The 16399-nt window shown below is 34.9% G+C and overlaps 3 protein-coding genes across 9 annotated transcripts in view; 2 read left to right on the top strand and 1 right to left on the bottom strand.

Moving 5' to 3' along the window:
- LOC111244326 (uncharacterized) overlaps positions 1-931 on the bottom strand; it is a 22884-nt gene extending 21953 nt beyond the window's left edge. Inside the window, exon 1 of the mRNA XM_022791304.2 lies at positions 791-931. The gene's annotated coding sequence lies outside the window, so the exon portion shown is untranslated. The remainder of the gene's footprint in view (positions 1-790) is intronic.
- Positions 817-5012, top strand: LOC111244327 (uncharacterized). Of its 4 annotated transcripts, none has more exons than XM_086981961.1 (4): positions 817-957; positions 1048-1125; positions 1639-1784; positions 3565-5012. In XM_086981961.1, the coding sequence occupies exons 3-4, from the start codon at positions 1656-1658 to the stop codon at positions 3736-3738; spliced, it is 303 nt and encodes a 100-aa protein (XP_086838087.1). In that variant the 5' UTR covers positions 817-957; positions 1048-1125; positions 1639-1655; the 3' UTR covers positions 3739-5012. The 4 variants fall into 4 exon arrangements, with proteins under 4 accessions (XP_086838087.1, XP_086838086.1, XP_086838089.1 ...); XM_086981960.1 differs by having other exon boundaries at positions 1581-1784; XM_086981963.1 differs by lacking the exon at positions 817-957 and having other exon boundaries at positions 983-1125.
- Positions 5013-8041: 3029 nt separating this feature from the next.
- On the top strand, positions 8042-15869 carry LOC111245111 (protein lifeguard 4-like). 4 transcript variants are annotated; one of them, XM_022792993.2, is made up of 5 exons: positions 8042-8148; positions 8396-8508; positions 11295-11509; positions 13727-13878; positions 14690-15869. In XM_022792993.2, the coding sequence occupies exons 2-5, from the start codon at positions 8403-8405 to the stop codon at positions 14934-14936; spliced, it is 720 nt and encodes a 239-aa protein (XP_022648728.1). In that variant the 5' UTR covers positions 8042-8148; positions 8396-8402; the 3' UTR covers positions 14937-15869. The 4 variants fall into 4 exon arrangements, with proteins under 4 accessions (XP_022648728.1, XP_022648726.2, XP_022648727.1 ...); XM_022792991.2 differs by having other exon boundaries at positions 8057-8085; XM_022792992.2 differs by having other exon boundaries at positions 8092-8253.
- The last annotated feature ends 530 nt before the right edge of the window (positions 15870-16399 follow it).

Genomic DNA, 16399 nt, shown 5'->3' with positions numbered 1-16399 from the left:
CTGAAGTTCGTTCATATAATAAGTATTTTTTTACTTTTATTACTTTTCTTTTTTTATTTTTTTCTTAATAAGTATTTTATTTACAAAATTTCTTCTAAATCATGGCATCGGTTTGCATTTAGGTTCCAATATACTTGCTGCAAGCCTTTTGTTTTCAATATATCTTCTAAGTATAGTTATGAGTTCACACTTTAGTATCACAATTAGTGCAACCATTTACATTATAACACTCATCGTTGGTATCTATTGTTCATAATTACGTATTCAAAACAACAGATTCAAACCAACTTCAATCTTCTGTCGGTTCCGAATATAGAGATAACATTTCTTATTTAATAGGCGTTGTGAGTAAATGGATTTTCCGTCTGGAATTCTCGTTAAGCGTTGCTTTAGACGGTTGTCGTCCAGCGCGAAAAAAGACATGTCAACGCCATATTTTAAACTTAGACCACCTTTTGTCTTTAAGTTTAGTAGGTAGTACTACAACTGCACCATTGCAAGGACATCCATTGTCGGTGGCTGCGACATACCAACTTGGCCATCAATAATCATCAGTTCCACTTCTGCATTGTCGGGTACTAACTATTCTACAAATCTGGTGCGAAATATACATCAACTATCATTACAAAGTAAAATGTTCGTCATCGAAATCATAAAATGTCGTCGATAGATGTAGCATCTTCTTAATAAATTTAAATAGATTTTAGACGAATAATAATAACGAAAATAACATTATTATGATTCCTATCTCGCTGCTCTGAATCCACAGTTTATGCTTGAGTACACTTACACGTTTTTCAGCCAGCTTCGCCAAGGAATAGGTCGAAAATCTTGACTTCTACTTTTAATGGGACCCGTATACTACATTCAAGCATAGCACGGTAACGGAAATGACGGCACCATGATCGATTCAGGGCTGGATTTGTTATGTTTACACATGTCTCCTCGTCGTAGACTGTGAGTATTTGGCTCATGTGACAACTTGGCGCCAAGGTTTGAATCGAACTTTTGTAAAATAAGCTTCATTCTCTCATCCCTTTGTTCCAGTGATCTCCGTTCTGTTTGAACACAGGCCGAACTAGCTCGAATAATACAAGCAAATCTTATATGAAAAGATAATAACTGGTGAGTATCAGATCTGTGTGTAAGCCAACCTGCTGCATTAATCAGCGATCATACGGATCGTTAATTACATGCATGATATTTAAATTAATCCAACTGACGTAATGTCATTATCTAAGACAATAGAAAGTGTATGTTGGACGTACAGCTAAAAATTACCGTAAAGCGAAGAAACTGAGCGAAAAGACTGTGTGCACTCTTTTTGAGGTTTTCATTTGTAGCCTGGTTAACGGAGTTCATACACGCAAGCCAGATGTTTACATGAAGTGTTAGGCGACAAAACGGAACGTTACTTCTAGAAAAGCTTTACCTGTACATTTTACAAATCACTCTCGCATGTTGTGTACTCTATTCAGCACAATTCTACGCAACCCTTTTCTGTTCCACAATTTATTTTCAAAATTATATGAACATGCGCATTAATGTGATATATTTTGTTACTCATTTGGTTCACCGAGCTTGGTTGTAAAATGATTGGACATACTATAAGAGTGCTCCAAAAACGTTCATCTCTAGTTAGGCCAATTCGGTTAATGGTGTCCGAGAGTGCTCACAAGGTGGTCCGACCAAAGGACATCGAGAACAAGCTTAAAAGCGCACTGTCTACGACCTTTCTGCGTCTCAAGGATGTCTCGTCGTGTAACTGCGGTCAAAAATTCGAGGTAGGTATAACACGGTTATAAATGACTAAGCATCGCTTAATGGCAGCCAGTTAATGGTACTAAATTATTATGAGCTTGTTGTGCACAAAAATCTTAAGTACTTTTTGCCGTCGTTCAGATACTAGTATGTACGCCGTAAGGACTAGATTGAATGTAGGCAACTAGAGAAATGAATTGAAAAAATTTACTAAAATAATAATGAGTTTAAAGGCGAATTGTAAAACTACTAAATGGAAAAGTACACATAAAAATAGACGAAAAATAAATTAACATGTAATGGTTTAAATGTGCTTTAGTTTTGAGATGCTACTTTGAACAGGTACGCGTAAACGTAGATAATCTTCAGAATTATGTGTACATATACATATACATTCGAACATATGGTGAAACGAAAAAGACCTGATCAACGAAGAACCTTTCAGTATGAAAAGTAAAAATAATCCTATTGCTAGCAAACGACGACCTATCCTATGATCCAATTAAGGTACCACTACTCCATTAAAATTAAAAAGATATTTATTAAAGTGCATTGCTGATAGATGCGCCTTGTTCAAGCTGAATAGGAAAGGGAAGGATGCGCACGCTATATATATTGAAGTTTATCGCTGCTATTTATTTTTTTAAATTTTTTAAAGACCTAGATGTTCGTAAAGCAAATTAAATGTTAGGATCCTCGAAGAGCAATGTGGTGTTTTCGAATTTCGCTATATAGGCAAATTAAAGGAACCATGATTGACCATATGAAAATTTAACTCATGATGGTATTTGAAAGATGTACTGTAAAACGCTCTTCGGCGAGGTGAATATGAGAGTGATTTGATTAGCGAAACTAAATTCAGCGTACCCAGAGCAACATAAAAATAGAAACTTTCTAAATAGTTTAAAAAAATACATTTTACAGAAAAAGTAAAGCTAAGCTTGAGGAACATTTTTAACCCTCCAAAAAAAAATTCTGGTGAGCGGCAGTGTTAAGCTGTATGTTACGTACGCCATCACTGAACCTGTCATCTAGCCTCTCGTCTGGAATGCAGGCGCTAGGTGTAATACACCGAAAAAAACATCAGACTCTATTTACGGTAGCTCGCAAAATAATCGAAAAAAGATATAAGAAAAGAATGAATGTAAAAATACGTAATAAGATATATGCAGGGGAATAACAGAAGAAGGAAAACTGGAAGTTGTCTCAAGAGAGAAGGGCGAACCAGAATAGATTTGCAAAAGTCAGACAACAAAGCTTTCAACAACCGCGTTGCGTTCATCATCTCTACATATAATATCACGTGAAAGTTTCTGACCGTTTATATTAGTCATAATTTTATGGTCATCACCGACATGTGAACTATATAATGGCAAAACATAGATTTGTAATGGAAAAAGGCGTAAATCTGCAGTTAAGCAAACTATATTTAGAGTTACGAAATAAGTTGAAATAAGACCTAAGTTGAAGCAGCATCTGCTTGAAGTAAATGTATATTTTAATTGACATTAGGTTAAATTAACTTTTCTCCTCGTAAGCCTACATTTGCCTTATTCGGCCATTATCGAGGAGCAGAAGTGGACCCACAGTAAGCTACGGTATACATCCACGGTTATCGAAAAATGAAATTGACAGTCAGTGAAAACGTGGCGTCATACCTCAAGAAGCATCTATTGTTACTACAATGTTCCTTTTATCCTTTTACAAAGTAAAATTTCCTGCAAAATGGACTCATGCGACATAAGTTAAATTTAAAGAAAAGTAGTATAATTATTCCTAAAGCTCCGTTTTTTATTGTTTCAGGCGGTCATCGTATCCCCTAAATTTGAGGGAATGTCGTTACAGGCACGGCAGCGTCTCGTGTTTTCAGTTGTCAAGGAGGAGATGAAAGTGATTCACTCGTTTACACAGCAAACCCTAACTCCCAACCAGTGGCGGGACATGCAGCACGACCAAGAGCAACACGACAATCACTAGCCAAAAAAATGTTAGCCGAGTTGTAGCGTCTGCAATGAATAATTGCAAAATACAACGGGGTTTAAAAAAATATAGCGAGTTTATAACGACCTACGGTAATATTGTGATGAAGCAAATACAGTGTATTACTTAACTTTATTTTCCTTATATTTTCCATAAACAATCTAAGCAGAAGAGTAATCCCTTAGTTGCTTATCTGCAATTATAATATGTAATATAATACAATAAATACAAACATACCTTTATTGTGTGCTAAGAGTGGCGTTAGAAGCATTGAATACAATCCGAAACGCATTGTTAGCAAAGCAGTGTTATATTATCATATACTTGACCCAAAGACGTTATTGATGCTTTTAGTATGTGTAACGTAAGGAGGTTATTGCGAATTAGACGATGATTTAAAAAACCCAGTTGACTACTTTGTGCCATTTTAAAACAGCCTTATGAGCTTGGCACATGGTATCCAGCACAATATATCCATTTGGCAAGTCTCATTTGGTATTGCCTCCAGGAGTAAATCTGTTCTGTATCCAGTCAAGCGCTTAAATTTGATTTTTTAAATTAGGTGCTATAATATATGAGCAATAGGTATACGGAAACTACAAGACTGTCGTAAAGAATAACGTGCAATTTTACTTCCGTACAAGAAAACGCAGAGTTATGTTGCTTACGAATTTTTTTTTATTCTCACTGCCCCTGTAGGATGTGTGTCGTCATTTGAGAGAACTAACTAAAAGACCCAACTTCTCAACGGCTTTTAGCTTTGGGGATAGCATCACCATACTGTAAAACACATAGGTCGATAAAACACCGCTATAGCTTCCCATAGCACGAGTGTCAAACATACAGTTATACTCTATTGATATATAGTTTGTGCACAGTGCGCATAAGCACGTATTCGTAATATGCTAAAGAGAAAAGGACCTTCGCACGTGATTTTTTTACTTTTGAATACAAATGTCGGCATTATGATATCAGCTTTACTTACGGCATTACATTTTCCCGTACCCCCCTTGGAGGCGATGTAAGAAACATGAGGATTAGTAATGACAATATCCAAGAATAACCATGAACAAAAAAGGAGCTTTAGTTAAATTATTATTCACATTTTAGGCATTAAATCTATAAACTTGGTATTGCTAAATAAGAGAAAAATATGCTCCAAGGTCTGTATATCTTCTACAAAATAATTACGATTATTCGAGGAAGTTCGATTAATGAAGTTGTATTTTAATAATGATAATAATCTTAATAATAACAGTTTGTTACATCTATTCTATTCTTCTATTATAGCTAGAAAAATCACTTCCATGAGCTATCTAGGAAGTGGACAGTTTAAAGGCACCCAAATTATTAGGCGCATACGAGTAACCCACTGCCCAGGTTTTCTTTTTTTTTTTGTTGTATGTTATGTCAAACTCTTCCGTGAAGGATAAAATAATTTCTTCCTTTTTTGTATTTATATAGGTATAAGCACTCAGCATATCAATAATTCCGTAGCAGGCTTCCATATGAATGCTCATATTACCTTTCATTTTGTTCCTTCCATCTTTCAATTACCTTTTTAATCCATTCATCCTTTCTACCTTCGCATCCGCCGTTATCGTCTATCTATTTCCGCTTTTATAGTAATGGCGTATTTCTTCTTTGATACAGTGAATTCAGTGGATTTTTTTACGTAGTGTACTCTCCGATCTAGTCTAATCTTGTTTTATGTAGTGTTATTCTACAATTTTATTTCTAGAAATGTTGGTATTCCACTCTTTCCTTTTACAAAATTTCCCAAGCAATGTATAACAAGGACCATCTTGTTCATTTTACACTGTCGTTTTCTTCTAGAGTTAGCTACTATGAGTCTACGGAGCGTTACAACATGTCGGTTCTAGGACACGAATAGTTGTCCAAATAAACTGTTTTACTGCACATTTATTGAATATTTGTGATGTTGTTAATTTTATGGTAGACTTACCTTTTTCTGTAATGTACTTTCATATTACCGCTTCTGTCCTATAGGAATCCTGTTTAATTGCTATTGTCCTATATTTGTATTTTTTAAATAATTTTAACCCTTTGATTTAAAGCCTAAGTTTTGCATTTTGACGTTTTTCACAAAAACTAAGTACTGTGGTTTTCTCCTATCATCCGTCTCTTTTTCGTACCTCAAGCTTGGCTCTCTTTAAAACAACGCAACGTCTTTCAAGTATAAGATTTTCTTGAGTAACCCTGTTTAACAGTATATTAGCGGGTTGGATGAAATGCACATAACTTTAACGTCTTACTTTAAAAAGCTCTATCTAAATCTAATACTCAGCACATTCTATCAATGAAACGTTTTTATTTCTTATTACAAATGTCCTCCATGCTGCCAGGACTGGCGTATCGATAGCGTTACTATACCAGGACATCATTTAAACTGATACTGCGTTTCCTGTCCCGGCTGATTTACGCATTAACTTGCCTACATCGAGTGGTTATTTTGCTTACTTAATTCTGACTTTGAATTCCGGTAACTAGTTAGATATTTTTTTAAGAAGTTTCGCTCGCATAAATAAAATACTTTTTATCATCAATGCTCAAAAAAAGCTGAATTAATTTAGTGATCGCGCGATAAAGGCGCGCTGACGTGTTTGATTACTGTCTGTACTAGTGGAAGTCGTTTAGTTTCTATCGACTGTTCCAAAGCGCAGGCATCTTGGATCCTACTCTCTACTGGCATGAATCAAAGGCGACATTCAGAAGAAGTATTTAGCTAGATGAGTCACAAGTCAACGTTCGAATTCAAAGTCTACCGAACTGTGATTATCGTCATTCAGAATGGAACTATTTTTATCGCATTTGCTTTCAAGGTGTTAAGGTTGAAACTATTCCACAGCGTTTACGCGCAGGCAGCATTTCCTCTTTAGAGACTCACCTAACATCTCTAAATGCACAATGACGATGAAAAGCTAAAGTGCCCTTGCTTGTTCTTGTGAAGTGTATACGTAAACGATTAAAGAAGCGCAGCAGTTCAGTGGGCGCAATATTTATTTGGCTTACGTAGGCTATTAAAATCTGACGCATTTTTTTGTACTCTTAAAGGGTAAATTTCAGTATTTTGTTTTGGCGCTGAACTTTGTCGCTTATATTAAGATAGAAAGATTGAATTTGTTTAAACATTGTAAAAATTCTTTTCTTTGACCCACTACAATGAGCATTCAAGAATTTGTCATAGGCTCATACAGCAAGCGGCCGAGCTTGACCATACGATACCTCCAAACGAAGGCACGCAGAAGACGTCTATAACAAATACATATCTCATCAAGAGCTCCCGATGGTATCATAATAATACGAAATGTCAGGAGTCGTAAGACCAAGCCAATTAGCTATTATGCTATGCATACATGGACTGGCTACTTCGAAAATAGGACTTACACGTTTTGCTGTAAGACATGAGCCTGCAGTGTAAAAGTATTATGCTGTATACATTCTCATAGACCCCAAATCGATCAATAAGGACTCTTTCAAAAAGAGGTTTACATTGCTTTTAAAAAGAGCGTTCCTTGGATGAGATTTATATAGTCAACTTCCAAGATTGAGACCTGATGCATTATAAGACCAAACCTTTTATTAGCATTACTAAATGGTCACCTATTAAACTTCGGACTTCGCGTCCTTGGACCATGGTACAAAATTGATTCCAACGTTACTTCAAACCAAAGTTTGCAAGAGCTACTACTGGATTTGCGGGCTTACAAGACGCATTTCAGTCCGTCGTCCTGTCCAGATCTCCATCCCCCAAGACGTGTTGAGTTGTAGGCGGGCTTTGTCCTCCAAAGTACCTGACGAAGCAGCAAAATCTTGTGTGCGATGTTCTCACTGTCCGTCAGGCACCACTCCTTTCAGCTTATTCCTTCTTTTAAGAGGATAATCCTAATAAGCCTTCCTTATTGGACTGTATCTGTGTTTTTTTTTGGATTCTCCTGGCCTGAGATGATTGCGCATAAGTACAACGCAAATTAGTATATTATTTGTAATACTATGCATATGGGGCACAATAAGAAATCATTGGATTACAATGTTTCGTGTTGAATGCGACATCAGTAAAAAACCGGTTTTTTATGTTTAGTATGAAAGCGCTTATTTAAATCAGTACATGAGGAAAGAGTTAGTGATGCACGGAAAGAAACAGCATGAAAATACAAGGTAAATGAAAGCTTGTTAATAATAATCGATTGATTATGCAATACTTTCGTCGTAAATGCTCTGTGGCGCCAAAAATTCAAAAGTATCGCGCAGCGCCATCCGGCTTCCTGCTATTAGGTCAGCTGATTGTTGTCCCTCCTTGTGTCTACAATCTCCTTTTTCCCTGTACGTTGTGATCTGTGCTTTGCGGTAGCATCTGGTTGTACATTCTATTCGCAAACGAAACAAGTAAACTGTATTTTGTGTAATTTATTTATATACTGCTCCTTTAGTTGCCAGAAAGGCATTTTTTATTTAAGTTAATAACTATTTGGTTGATAGATATTGTACAACGTGAGTATTTCTCTTGATTGTGTTTGTGATCGACCTGTCGCAAATTTATCAAAGTTTTGTATTAGCCTATAACCTTTTTTCAAATCGTACCGTGCAGTGAAAGAACTTTAAGTGCTTCGGTTTCTTCACATGCACCCATTAGCTTCATAATGCAGATGAGGGATCCACTTCTGAGTATGAACGGCGAGCCGTCTATACAGGATGACTTCAGCTTCAGAAACTCCGTTGCCAAGGCTCATGTCACCATTCGGATGGGTATGACTTTTACTATTCTATCCATGTTTATCTTAAATATAGTTTTGTTGTTCGATAAAATAAGCAAAAACTATAGGTGGGTAACGAAGAACTGTTTGAACGATAATAAAACTGGAGTTAAATTAAATAAAATGGAAACATTTTCTGAGTTACCAGCATACATAATAAGATTAACAATAGAACGTTTATATATCATTGTGGACTTCCCAGATGGGTTAAACATATCGACACCATTTAACCTATAATAAAACAAAAAGGCCGGTCTAAAGCATGCATATTGTTTGGGCAATTTATTGGAAACTGTTTTATATTATTATTCCAATAAACCATTTCTTTGTTCCGGATATGCCTCGCACCTAGGTCGTAATATGAAGTTTTTTTCATTCATAACAATAAAAAATATTTTTTACATAGAAGTACACCGTGAAATATATTCACGCCTTTCCGCTCATAAGAGAATGGATAAATCCTAAAGAGTCTACTCTGTTCCATTGTCAATTTGCACTCTTTAAAATGAATTTTCCTAATAATAGATAACAGTGTTTTTGTAAGCTACAACATGTATCTAAAACAAGGAATCTATTATTTACTAGACAAATCCTATATATATATATATATATATATATATAAGATATTATTAAAAAGTGCAAGCATTTGTGAGATTATTTGTTAATGAAGAATAAACTGAGTGGAACTATCATTCAGCTGTGCTAATCAGACAGACTTTTTGTTTTGTAAATAATTATTTTAGAGGTATTTAGTATTGAACTAATATGTGTATATCTCGTATATTTCCATACTTTCTGTTCTCAAGTTATAAGTATTAAAATAAAAAAAAATTGGTTTAGAACATAGTAATAAATAGAGAGATAGTTACATGAAGTTGTGTCATAGAAATTTATTTAATACTTCCATTGCTTAGAGTCGACAATGCCAAGTTTTGTATTCACAAATGAATTCGAAACAGAGGTATATGTTAGTTGAAGTTAAAAAAGAAAACAGCATGATGATGTAAGAAATGAATGCAATAAAATATTCTTTACTTTATTTAAAAGCTGCTTTAGTACAATATTCACAAGAGTGTAAACAAAAGTATAAGCATTTATATTGACAATCATCATCGAAATTTAAAGGCTTACATGGGACAGATAACAAGTTTAATTTTGTAGGAAAGGAAATACAAAACGACGAATGCTGAAGTTAATCCTAAGCTAAAGCCAAGCTGGAAGATAAGTAAATTTCCAGTTACCGATATTAAAATGTATCATATGAGTGTAGTATCATGGTTGATAGTCCTCAATCGATATTTATATATTGAGCACATCTAGGGACCTAAGGCAGAAGGTGCTTTCCAGGAGCAACTCCATTTTTCAAGTAAGTTGCTTGTTTTTCTGATTTTTCGAACTTGAAGTTGATAAACGTACGTTCTCAGAAGCCAGAGTTCTAACTGTTATAACACATTTGACAGCACACGAATTTTAACGTTTATCGTTAGCGGAAACCGTCTGCGTTCGGAAATGTATCACATATGTGGACCTTGGATCTTCGAGTAATAATTACAAAATCTACCCAGTCGTACAGAAAAGAAAATCAGTTAAGAAAATCTTTTTAAAAAACTCATATCGCAAAGCTGTGTCATCTTTCTGTGTTAAAGTTCACTTCAGTGGTTTCGCATTAAAAAAATTATATGTTATTTAAAAACAGTCGGTATAATGCCGATTGCTCGACTAAGACTTTCATGACTCACATTGCTGCATGACGATTTAGGCCTTCTCTTCAGCATTTCTCTCTTTCTAATACTTAGTACTTTATGACTATTGTCCCGTTAATACTTCAGTGTTCGTTTTTGTGTCGATCTCTTTGCAGCCGGTATGTTGGTTGATATGGCAGATACTCCGCTGACTTCAGAAATGTTAGAATACGCTGAAACAACATTTACCTCACCGGAAAATTGCGAACTTCATATGCATATACATTTAGAGTGAATCCTAGCGGTTATTTGATCGATCTATTTTGGTGGTCGAAATATCGATGTGTTTAGTGTTCTCTATATCTTCTGGTTATCACGATTTCATGCAAATGACTTTGGATTTTTCAAAAAAAGTCGAAAGTTACGTTAGAGATAACATAGATTTTGGCTCAAAAAGCAGATCGTACCGTTCCATAGCAGAACGATTCTATGCTTATAGAGCCAAATAACTTCTTAACATATGTTAGCTATATTCGAACTATTTTTTTTTAAGTTAAAGAATGCTAGACAAACTAATAAGTAGATATGTATTGTATTGTATAAATTGCTCGGGCATATATCTGATTACTCGCTTGAATATCCTGTAAGTGATCCTTCCAAGATAAGACCCCTTACGGACGACTCAAGCTTATTTACTTTGGCACATAGCGCACAAGTGGGTGACTTGGCACACATTTACATACACAGTGACGTTTTTAACATAGCTTTGCCGCTGACACGCATAGCTGTGGTGTCGTGTCTCTCAAAAGGAATGGGTAATCGTAGCGTTAAGCAAAGCAATAACATTTATTATTAACTGGGTTGCACTCATAGAAATACAGCGCGTATAACATTTATCTCTTCAAAGAGGTAAACTTTTAAGATTATGTGTGCCTAACGTATTCTATGCTTTCGGGTCTTAAATATATTAAGGTACGAAAGATGGGCTTCTACAAAAGTAGTTAGATGCTTTTAAATAATTTACGTAAAAACCTACAGCAGTTTTTTTTTTTTAATTAAACCTAATTATATCAAATTGGTTGTGTATTTTGTACAGGATTTCTACGCAAGGTATATGGAATTCTATCCATCCAACTGTGTCTCACAGTAGCGCTGACGGCCATCGCAATGTTTCTTCCCTCAGTAAAACTATTCATTAGTGAAAACCACTGGATGCTACCAACGTCATTCGTGCTATCCATGGGAACTTTGCTTTGCCTTTTTGTCAAGCGAAGGGCAACTCCCGTGAACTATATTCTTCTTGGGTTGTATGTAAGTATACATAACTTTTCATTTTTAGTGGAGGCAATCTTTTGTCTTAAGCATTACGCCGAAAGGACAGGGGTGCTTTTTGGAAACCATTTAATTGAGGCCAATGTTTTTGACGAATCTCGTCTGCAAAGTTTGTGTCTTTAATATTCCATCATTTAGGTACTGAAATTTGATTTTTTTTTTTCCCCCAATTGTAAGGGAGACAATGGGTAAGTTACATATACTCAGTAGACGGGTTGAAGTTATGCACTCAATGAGCGGTATATGTAATATGAGTGAATGTTATATAAGGCAAGGTGTATTGTGAATTATGATGCTACAAATTAAAAATAAATTAATACAAACCCGTTATAGCAGTGCATGACATACATTAAGTACGCACCAGTAAACTAGAGAATGCTTTTCTAAGCTTCTGTTTAATGCTTAATACGAGCGTGATGTACTTGTTGTAGTTTTTATCGAAGTAGACAGTCCGATAGTCAACATTTAAGTTGAAGAGGGCAGAATGCATAATATTAGACCACTTAGTGTATGAACAGAGCATACTTAGAAATTGTTTTGTTTTTTTCTCTATTAAAAACATATTTTCTAACAAACTTCGGAGATGCCATTTCGGTGGATACGGCTTTATTATCTTTTGCCTTATTTGGCACACGTTCTTTTCTGGAGTTGAAAATGATGGCAAGTTCATAAAGAATCAATTTAATATAGCTGAGCAGCTAAACCAAACTTTACTTAGCTAATTTCAGCTATTGCAAGCTAGGACCACTAAGGTGGAAAATTGTAATGACGGAGTTGCTATTTTTTCTTGCCTAAACGAACCGCTTAGGCACCAGTGGTGCACTTCAGCTGGCCCAACAATGCTTGTCTGTTCTAAATCATTGTATACGTATACGGCTACTGTAAAGAATACTAAGCAAAGTGTTACAATTTTGAAGGTAGCCTTTCGTTCAACTAAGCTTCAGTCAGGCTTTATTCTGTGAATATATATCTGAGAGTGACGTCTGTCTTAAATGAAAGGAAAACGAAAAATCTAAAAAAATACATCCCAGAAAGCATATATTTTTTTTTAATGAAAACTGCATCAGCGCTTGAAGAATATATCCAAAGTCTGACATTCTATATATTTTTCTGGCTTGTTTACTTAGTTCGTTACTTTAACCTAGACATCATCATTGGAACATATATTATTCTTATAAAATAAAAAATATAAGTGAATGTCACAGTAAGTTAAACTAAACTTTATATAGGGCTGCTTAGCTTTGTAAATTCTTATGAGCAGGGGAGAAAATAGTTTTATTCTTAAGCCAATATAGCGCAATTTCATATATTATATATAATATATAAAATCGCGCAAAATTTTTTTGATCATAGAATCTATACTTTTCAAATTTTAAAAATAAGGAATACCACAGAAAATAAGAAATATCTGTGCAACACGAAATGATATACACACGCAGAATTAATTCCTTATGATTTTTTCATTTAAAAATTTTGTACCGCAATGAGGAGTGAGTGGTATAAAGTGTCGTATTTCATTGCAAAGCAATTACTCTATTCAATAATAATAATTATTAGTATTATCATTTTCCGCATTTTTTAATATAAATAATTATCGGCGTCAATTGTAACCCTACCTGTGCTTCTTATATATATATATAGGCTGGACATCTAAGCCGGACCTTTTTGTATGAGTTTTAGGGCTACATCTAAACCAGCTGTTTCGATAATTCTTGCAGTGCATATGGCTTAAGTGTCATTCTTACTGGTCATGTTTTTATTTCGCGATTACAACTTACATTTGTGATTTAAATCGCGGACTAATAATTTTTAAAATATTCCTCCATCAATAGGCACAATAAAGCTCTTTGATGAGTTGCTTTTTGCGGCATTAAAAACAATGCTAATGCTGTGTTCATTAACATCGCGAATTCGATAAGCATGTTATAGCTGGTAGTTTGCGTTAGCCTAAAATGTATTTATTACTAATATTCTACTTTTACATTATTAAAAGCAAACTACACTGTACTAAATTTTCCTTGATTATTAAATATTGGGCCGATGTTGGGGAAATAAAAAATAATTGTTAGAGTGAGAAAACAACTAATATGCACCTGGAAAACTGTGGTTATTTCAACTAGGATTTATACTTTAAACATACAAACTTTGTCTTATATTAATTTGCTATATATCTGATTATTTTATTAAAATTTACAGACTATTCTTCAAGCTTACACAATTAGTGTTGTGGTGTCATTCTACGATCAACTCGTGGTGCTCCAGGCTTTCTTGCTCACTCTTGCGGTCACTGCTGCTTTGACTACATTCACATTACAAACGAAGAAAGACTTCACCGCCATGCCTGCTCTGTATGTAAACAACAAGCTTTTAGAACAGATGAAACAAGTGTTCCATAGCAGACCTTTAGTTTTTTCCTTCCTTAGCAGACCTCGATATCGCAGCACAATATGATTTTGAATTACCGGTTACGATAGGGGGACTTAGTGCCATAGAGTTGCATGTTGGGCCATAAATAGAACCTTTCCTTATTTTTGGTTTTATCCGAGCCCCCCATTATGCCGGACTCATATAATTTTCATCTCAATCTAATTATACCGGACTCATATAATTAAGGTTCTATCGGCTATCGCAAATTGTAAGACTGTTAGCTCTTTACTTGGCAGTAACTGCAAATTAGTTTTCTACGTTGCATTGCTTAATAAAACAAATACAAGCATACTTAAATAGTAACGAAAGACTTACCGAATGGAAGTTTTTACAGGCAGGTTTTATTTCCTTCTTTTGTAAACACTAGTTCAAATAGTGTTGTGTATTTTAAAATAAAAAAGAGCGAGAAAACTCTCAGAAAGAACAATTACTTCAAAGAGAACAAAGTATTGGATGAATAGTAAAAAGATAACAAAATTTGCCTTTCAAATAACCGTCGGAACATATGCATAAGGATAAAAAAAACTATAGATCGCTATCGTCAAAAACAGCAAACCTTGCTTATTTTTCAATATGGTTGTATCGCCTTTTTGACACTGTGAATTTCAGCGGCTCTCAATAGAAGTATTCGGCGAACTCTGAGCTTTAATTTCTGTAACCACTAACCTTTAGTATTGGAAGGCTTCAAGTCTTCTTTCTGCCAAGTGGCATAATTTTTCTTAAACATTTCAGTCTTCTCTCATTCCTGCTGGTCCTTATCCTCGGTCAGCTAATGAACGCCATATTTCCATCGTCATCGGGTGAACTGCTTCTTTCGATCTTCGGTGCTGGACTCTTTTCTATATTCATCATTGTTGACACCCAACTGATCATGCACCGAAGCTCGCCTGAAGACTATATGCTAGCCACCGTTGAATTATACATGGATATTCTGAATTTGTTTATACACATTCTGCGCATTTTGGGAGAACGCAAGTAATCAGATTCTTGAAGTAACGCATCCCGAAATTATACTAGAACGTTAAAGTAACGATTTACACAACTTCGCACTACGAATAGTTAGAAAACTTTATTTTATGGATTTCCTTTGGCTGCGATGTTATGTCAGCCCATGAAAGTTACTGCAATGAAACGAGTGATACTGGTGTGTTCTAATAGTCATGAAAGATTATAATTGTTATGCATTAGTAAATTCAGCTCAAATGTCTTTATTGTTTCGCACTGAGTGTCGTCATAATAACCTTATAATGTGAATAAGGTTAGGTTAATATGATGATTACTATCTCTTGCAACCCAAATTTATAAGAATTAACTTTTATAGTGGCGGTGCTCAATAAAATCATTGCACCAATTCTTGTGCGCATAGTCCCTGAATTAAAAAAATAGTTTGTCTCAGCCTACGAAGACCTTGGTAAGAAATCATATTAAAAAGTACACTGGAAACATCCATGTGGGTCTCGTGATAAACCTATAATACAACAGCGAGAAATAAATGCCCAGATGAGCTACATATAACATATAATAGGTATAAATAAATAAATAATATTTCAAAAAAGATACAGAGAGCACTATTCTCAAAGTAATAAATAAAGACGCAGATCCGTAATCGACGTCACTGATAAACGCTTTGATAGAACTATCCTATGTATGGTTAGTGTCTAGACAACACCCAGTAAAATAGCCTTATAGCTTTCGTGATACTTAAGTGTTGCATCGGGTTATTTTTCAGTTGATGCTAATCGAAAGAAAAAGAGACCAAATAGTCGACTGTTGCCATTGGATTTATTGGGGATACCCGCAGGCTAAACTTTAGCTTTGATGATTATACCAAACCTTATATTAGTTTAACAAAAATTTAAACAAAGATAAAAAAAAATATTGAATGATCAAATAAAAAATTAAATCTACTTAAGTCTAACGTGTTCCTTTTCTTAAAACCTTGAGAAGTTTCCAAACAGAAAATGACTAGACAAGCTAATGGTATCCTTAAACGGAGATATTAATTGGAAACTTAAAAGTAGTGCTTTTCCTATAAAGCACTGTGATTCGGAGGTTGTTTGAGTTCAATGAGGTTGTCTGATGACCACTAATCGGCCTTAATGAATTATGGTGATTGTAATCAAGTTACTCCTGAGATTTATGCATGCGATTATAAAACTGAATAGCTCCTGTAATTAGCAACGGTATGTTAGCAGAATGTCGAAGTAGGACGAAAATCAGCCGTCAGCATTTTATTGTTGGCAAATTATTTACTTAATTTAATATAAAAATAATATGTTTTTATGTGTTGCCGTGACAGGACAGCATTCTTTTGTGTCATTTGTGGATCTATTATTTTCCAAATGTGTATCAGCCAATGCATGACACTGTTTTTGTTCTCAATTTTATTACCTGCCTGGTTGAAGCCGTGTTTTAAATCGGATCTTTGCCCATGCATAAAGT

This window comes from Varroa destructor, unplaced genomic scaffold (genome assembly GCF_002443255.2).
Source record: "Varroa destructor unplaced genomic scaffold, Vdes_3.0 BEIS01000002.1, whole genome shotgun sequence".
Lineage (NCBI taxonomy): Eukaryota > Metazoa > Arthropoda > Arachnida > Mesostigmata > Varroidae > Varroa > Varroa destructor.
The sequence above is the reverse complement of the archived record's forward strand: the minus strand, read 5'-3'. Positions and strand labels throughout refer to the sequence as shown.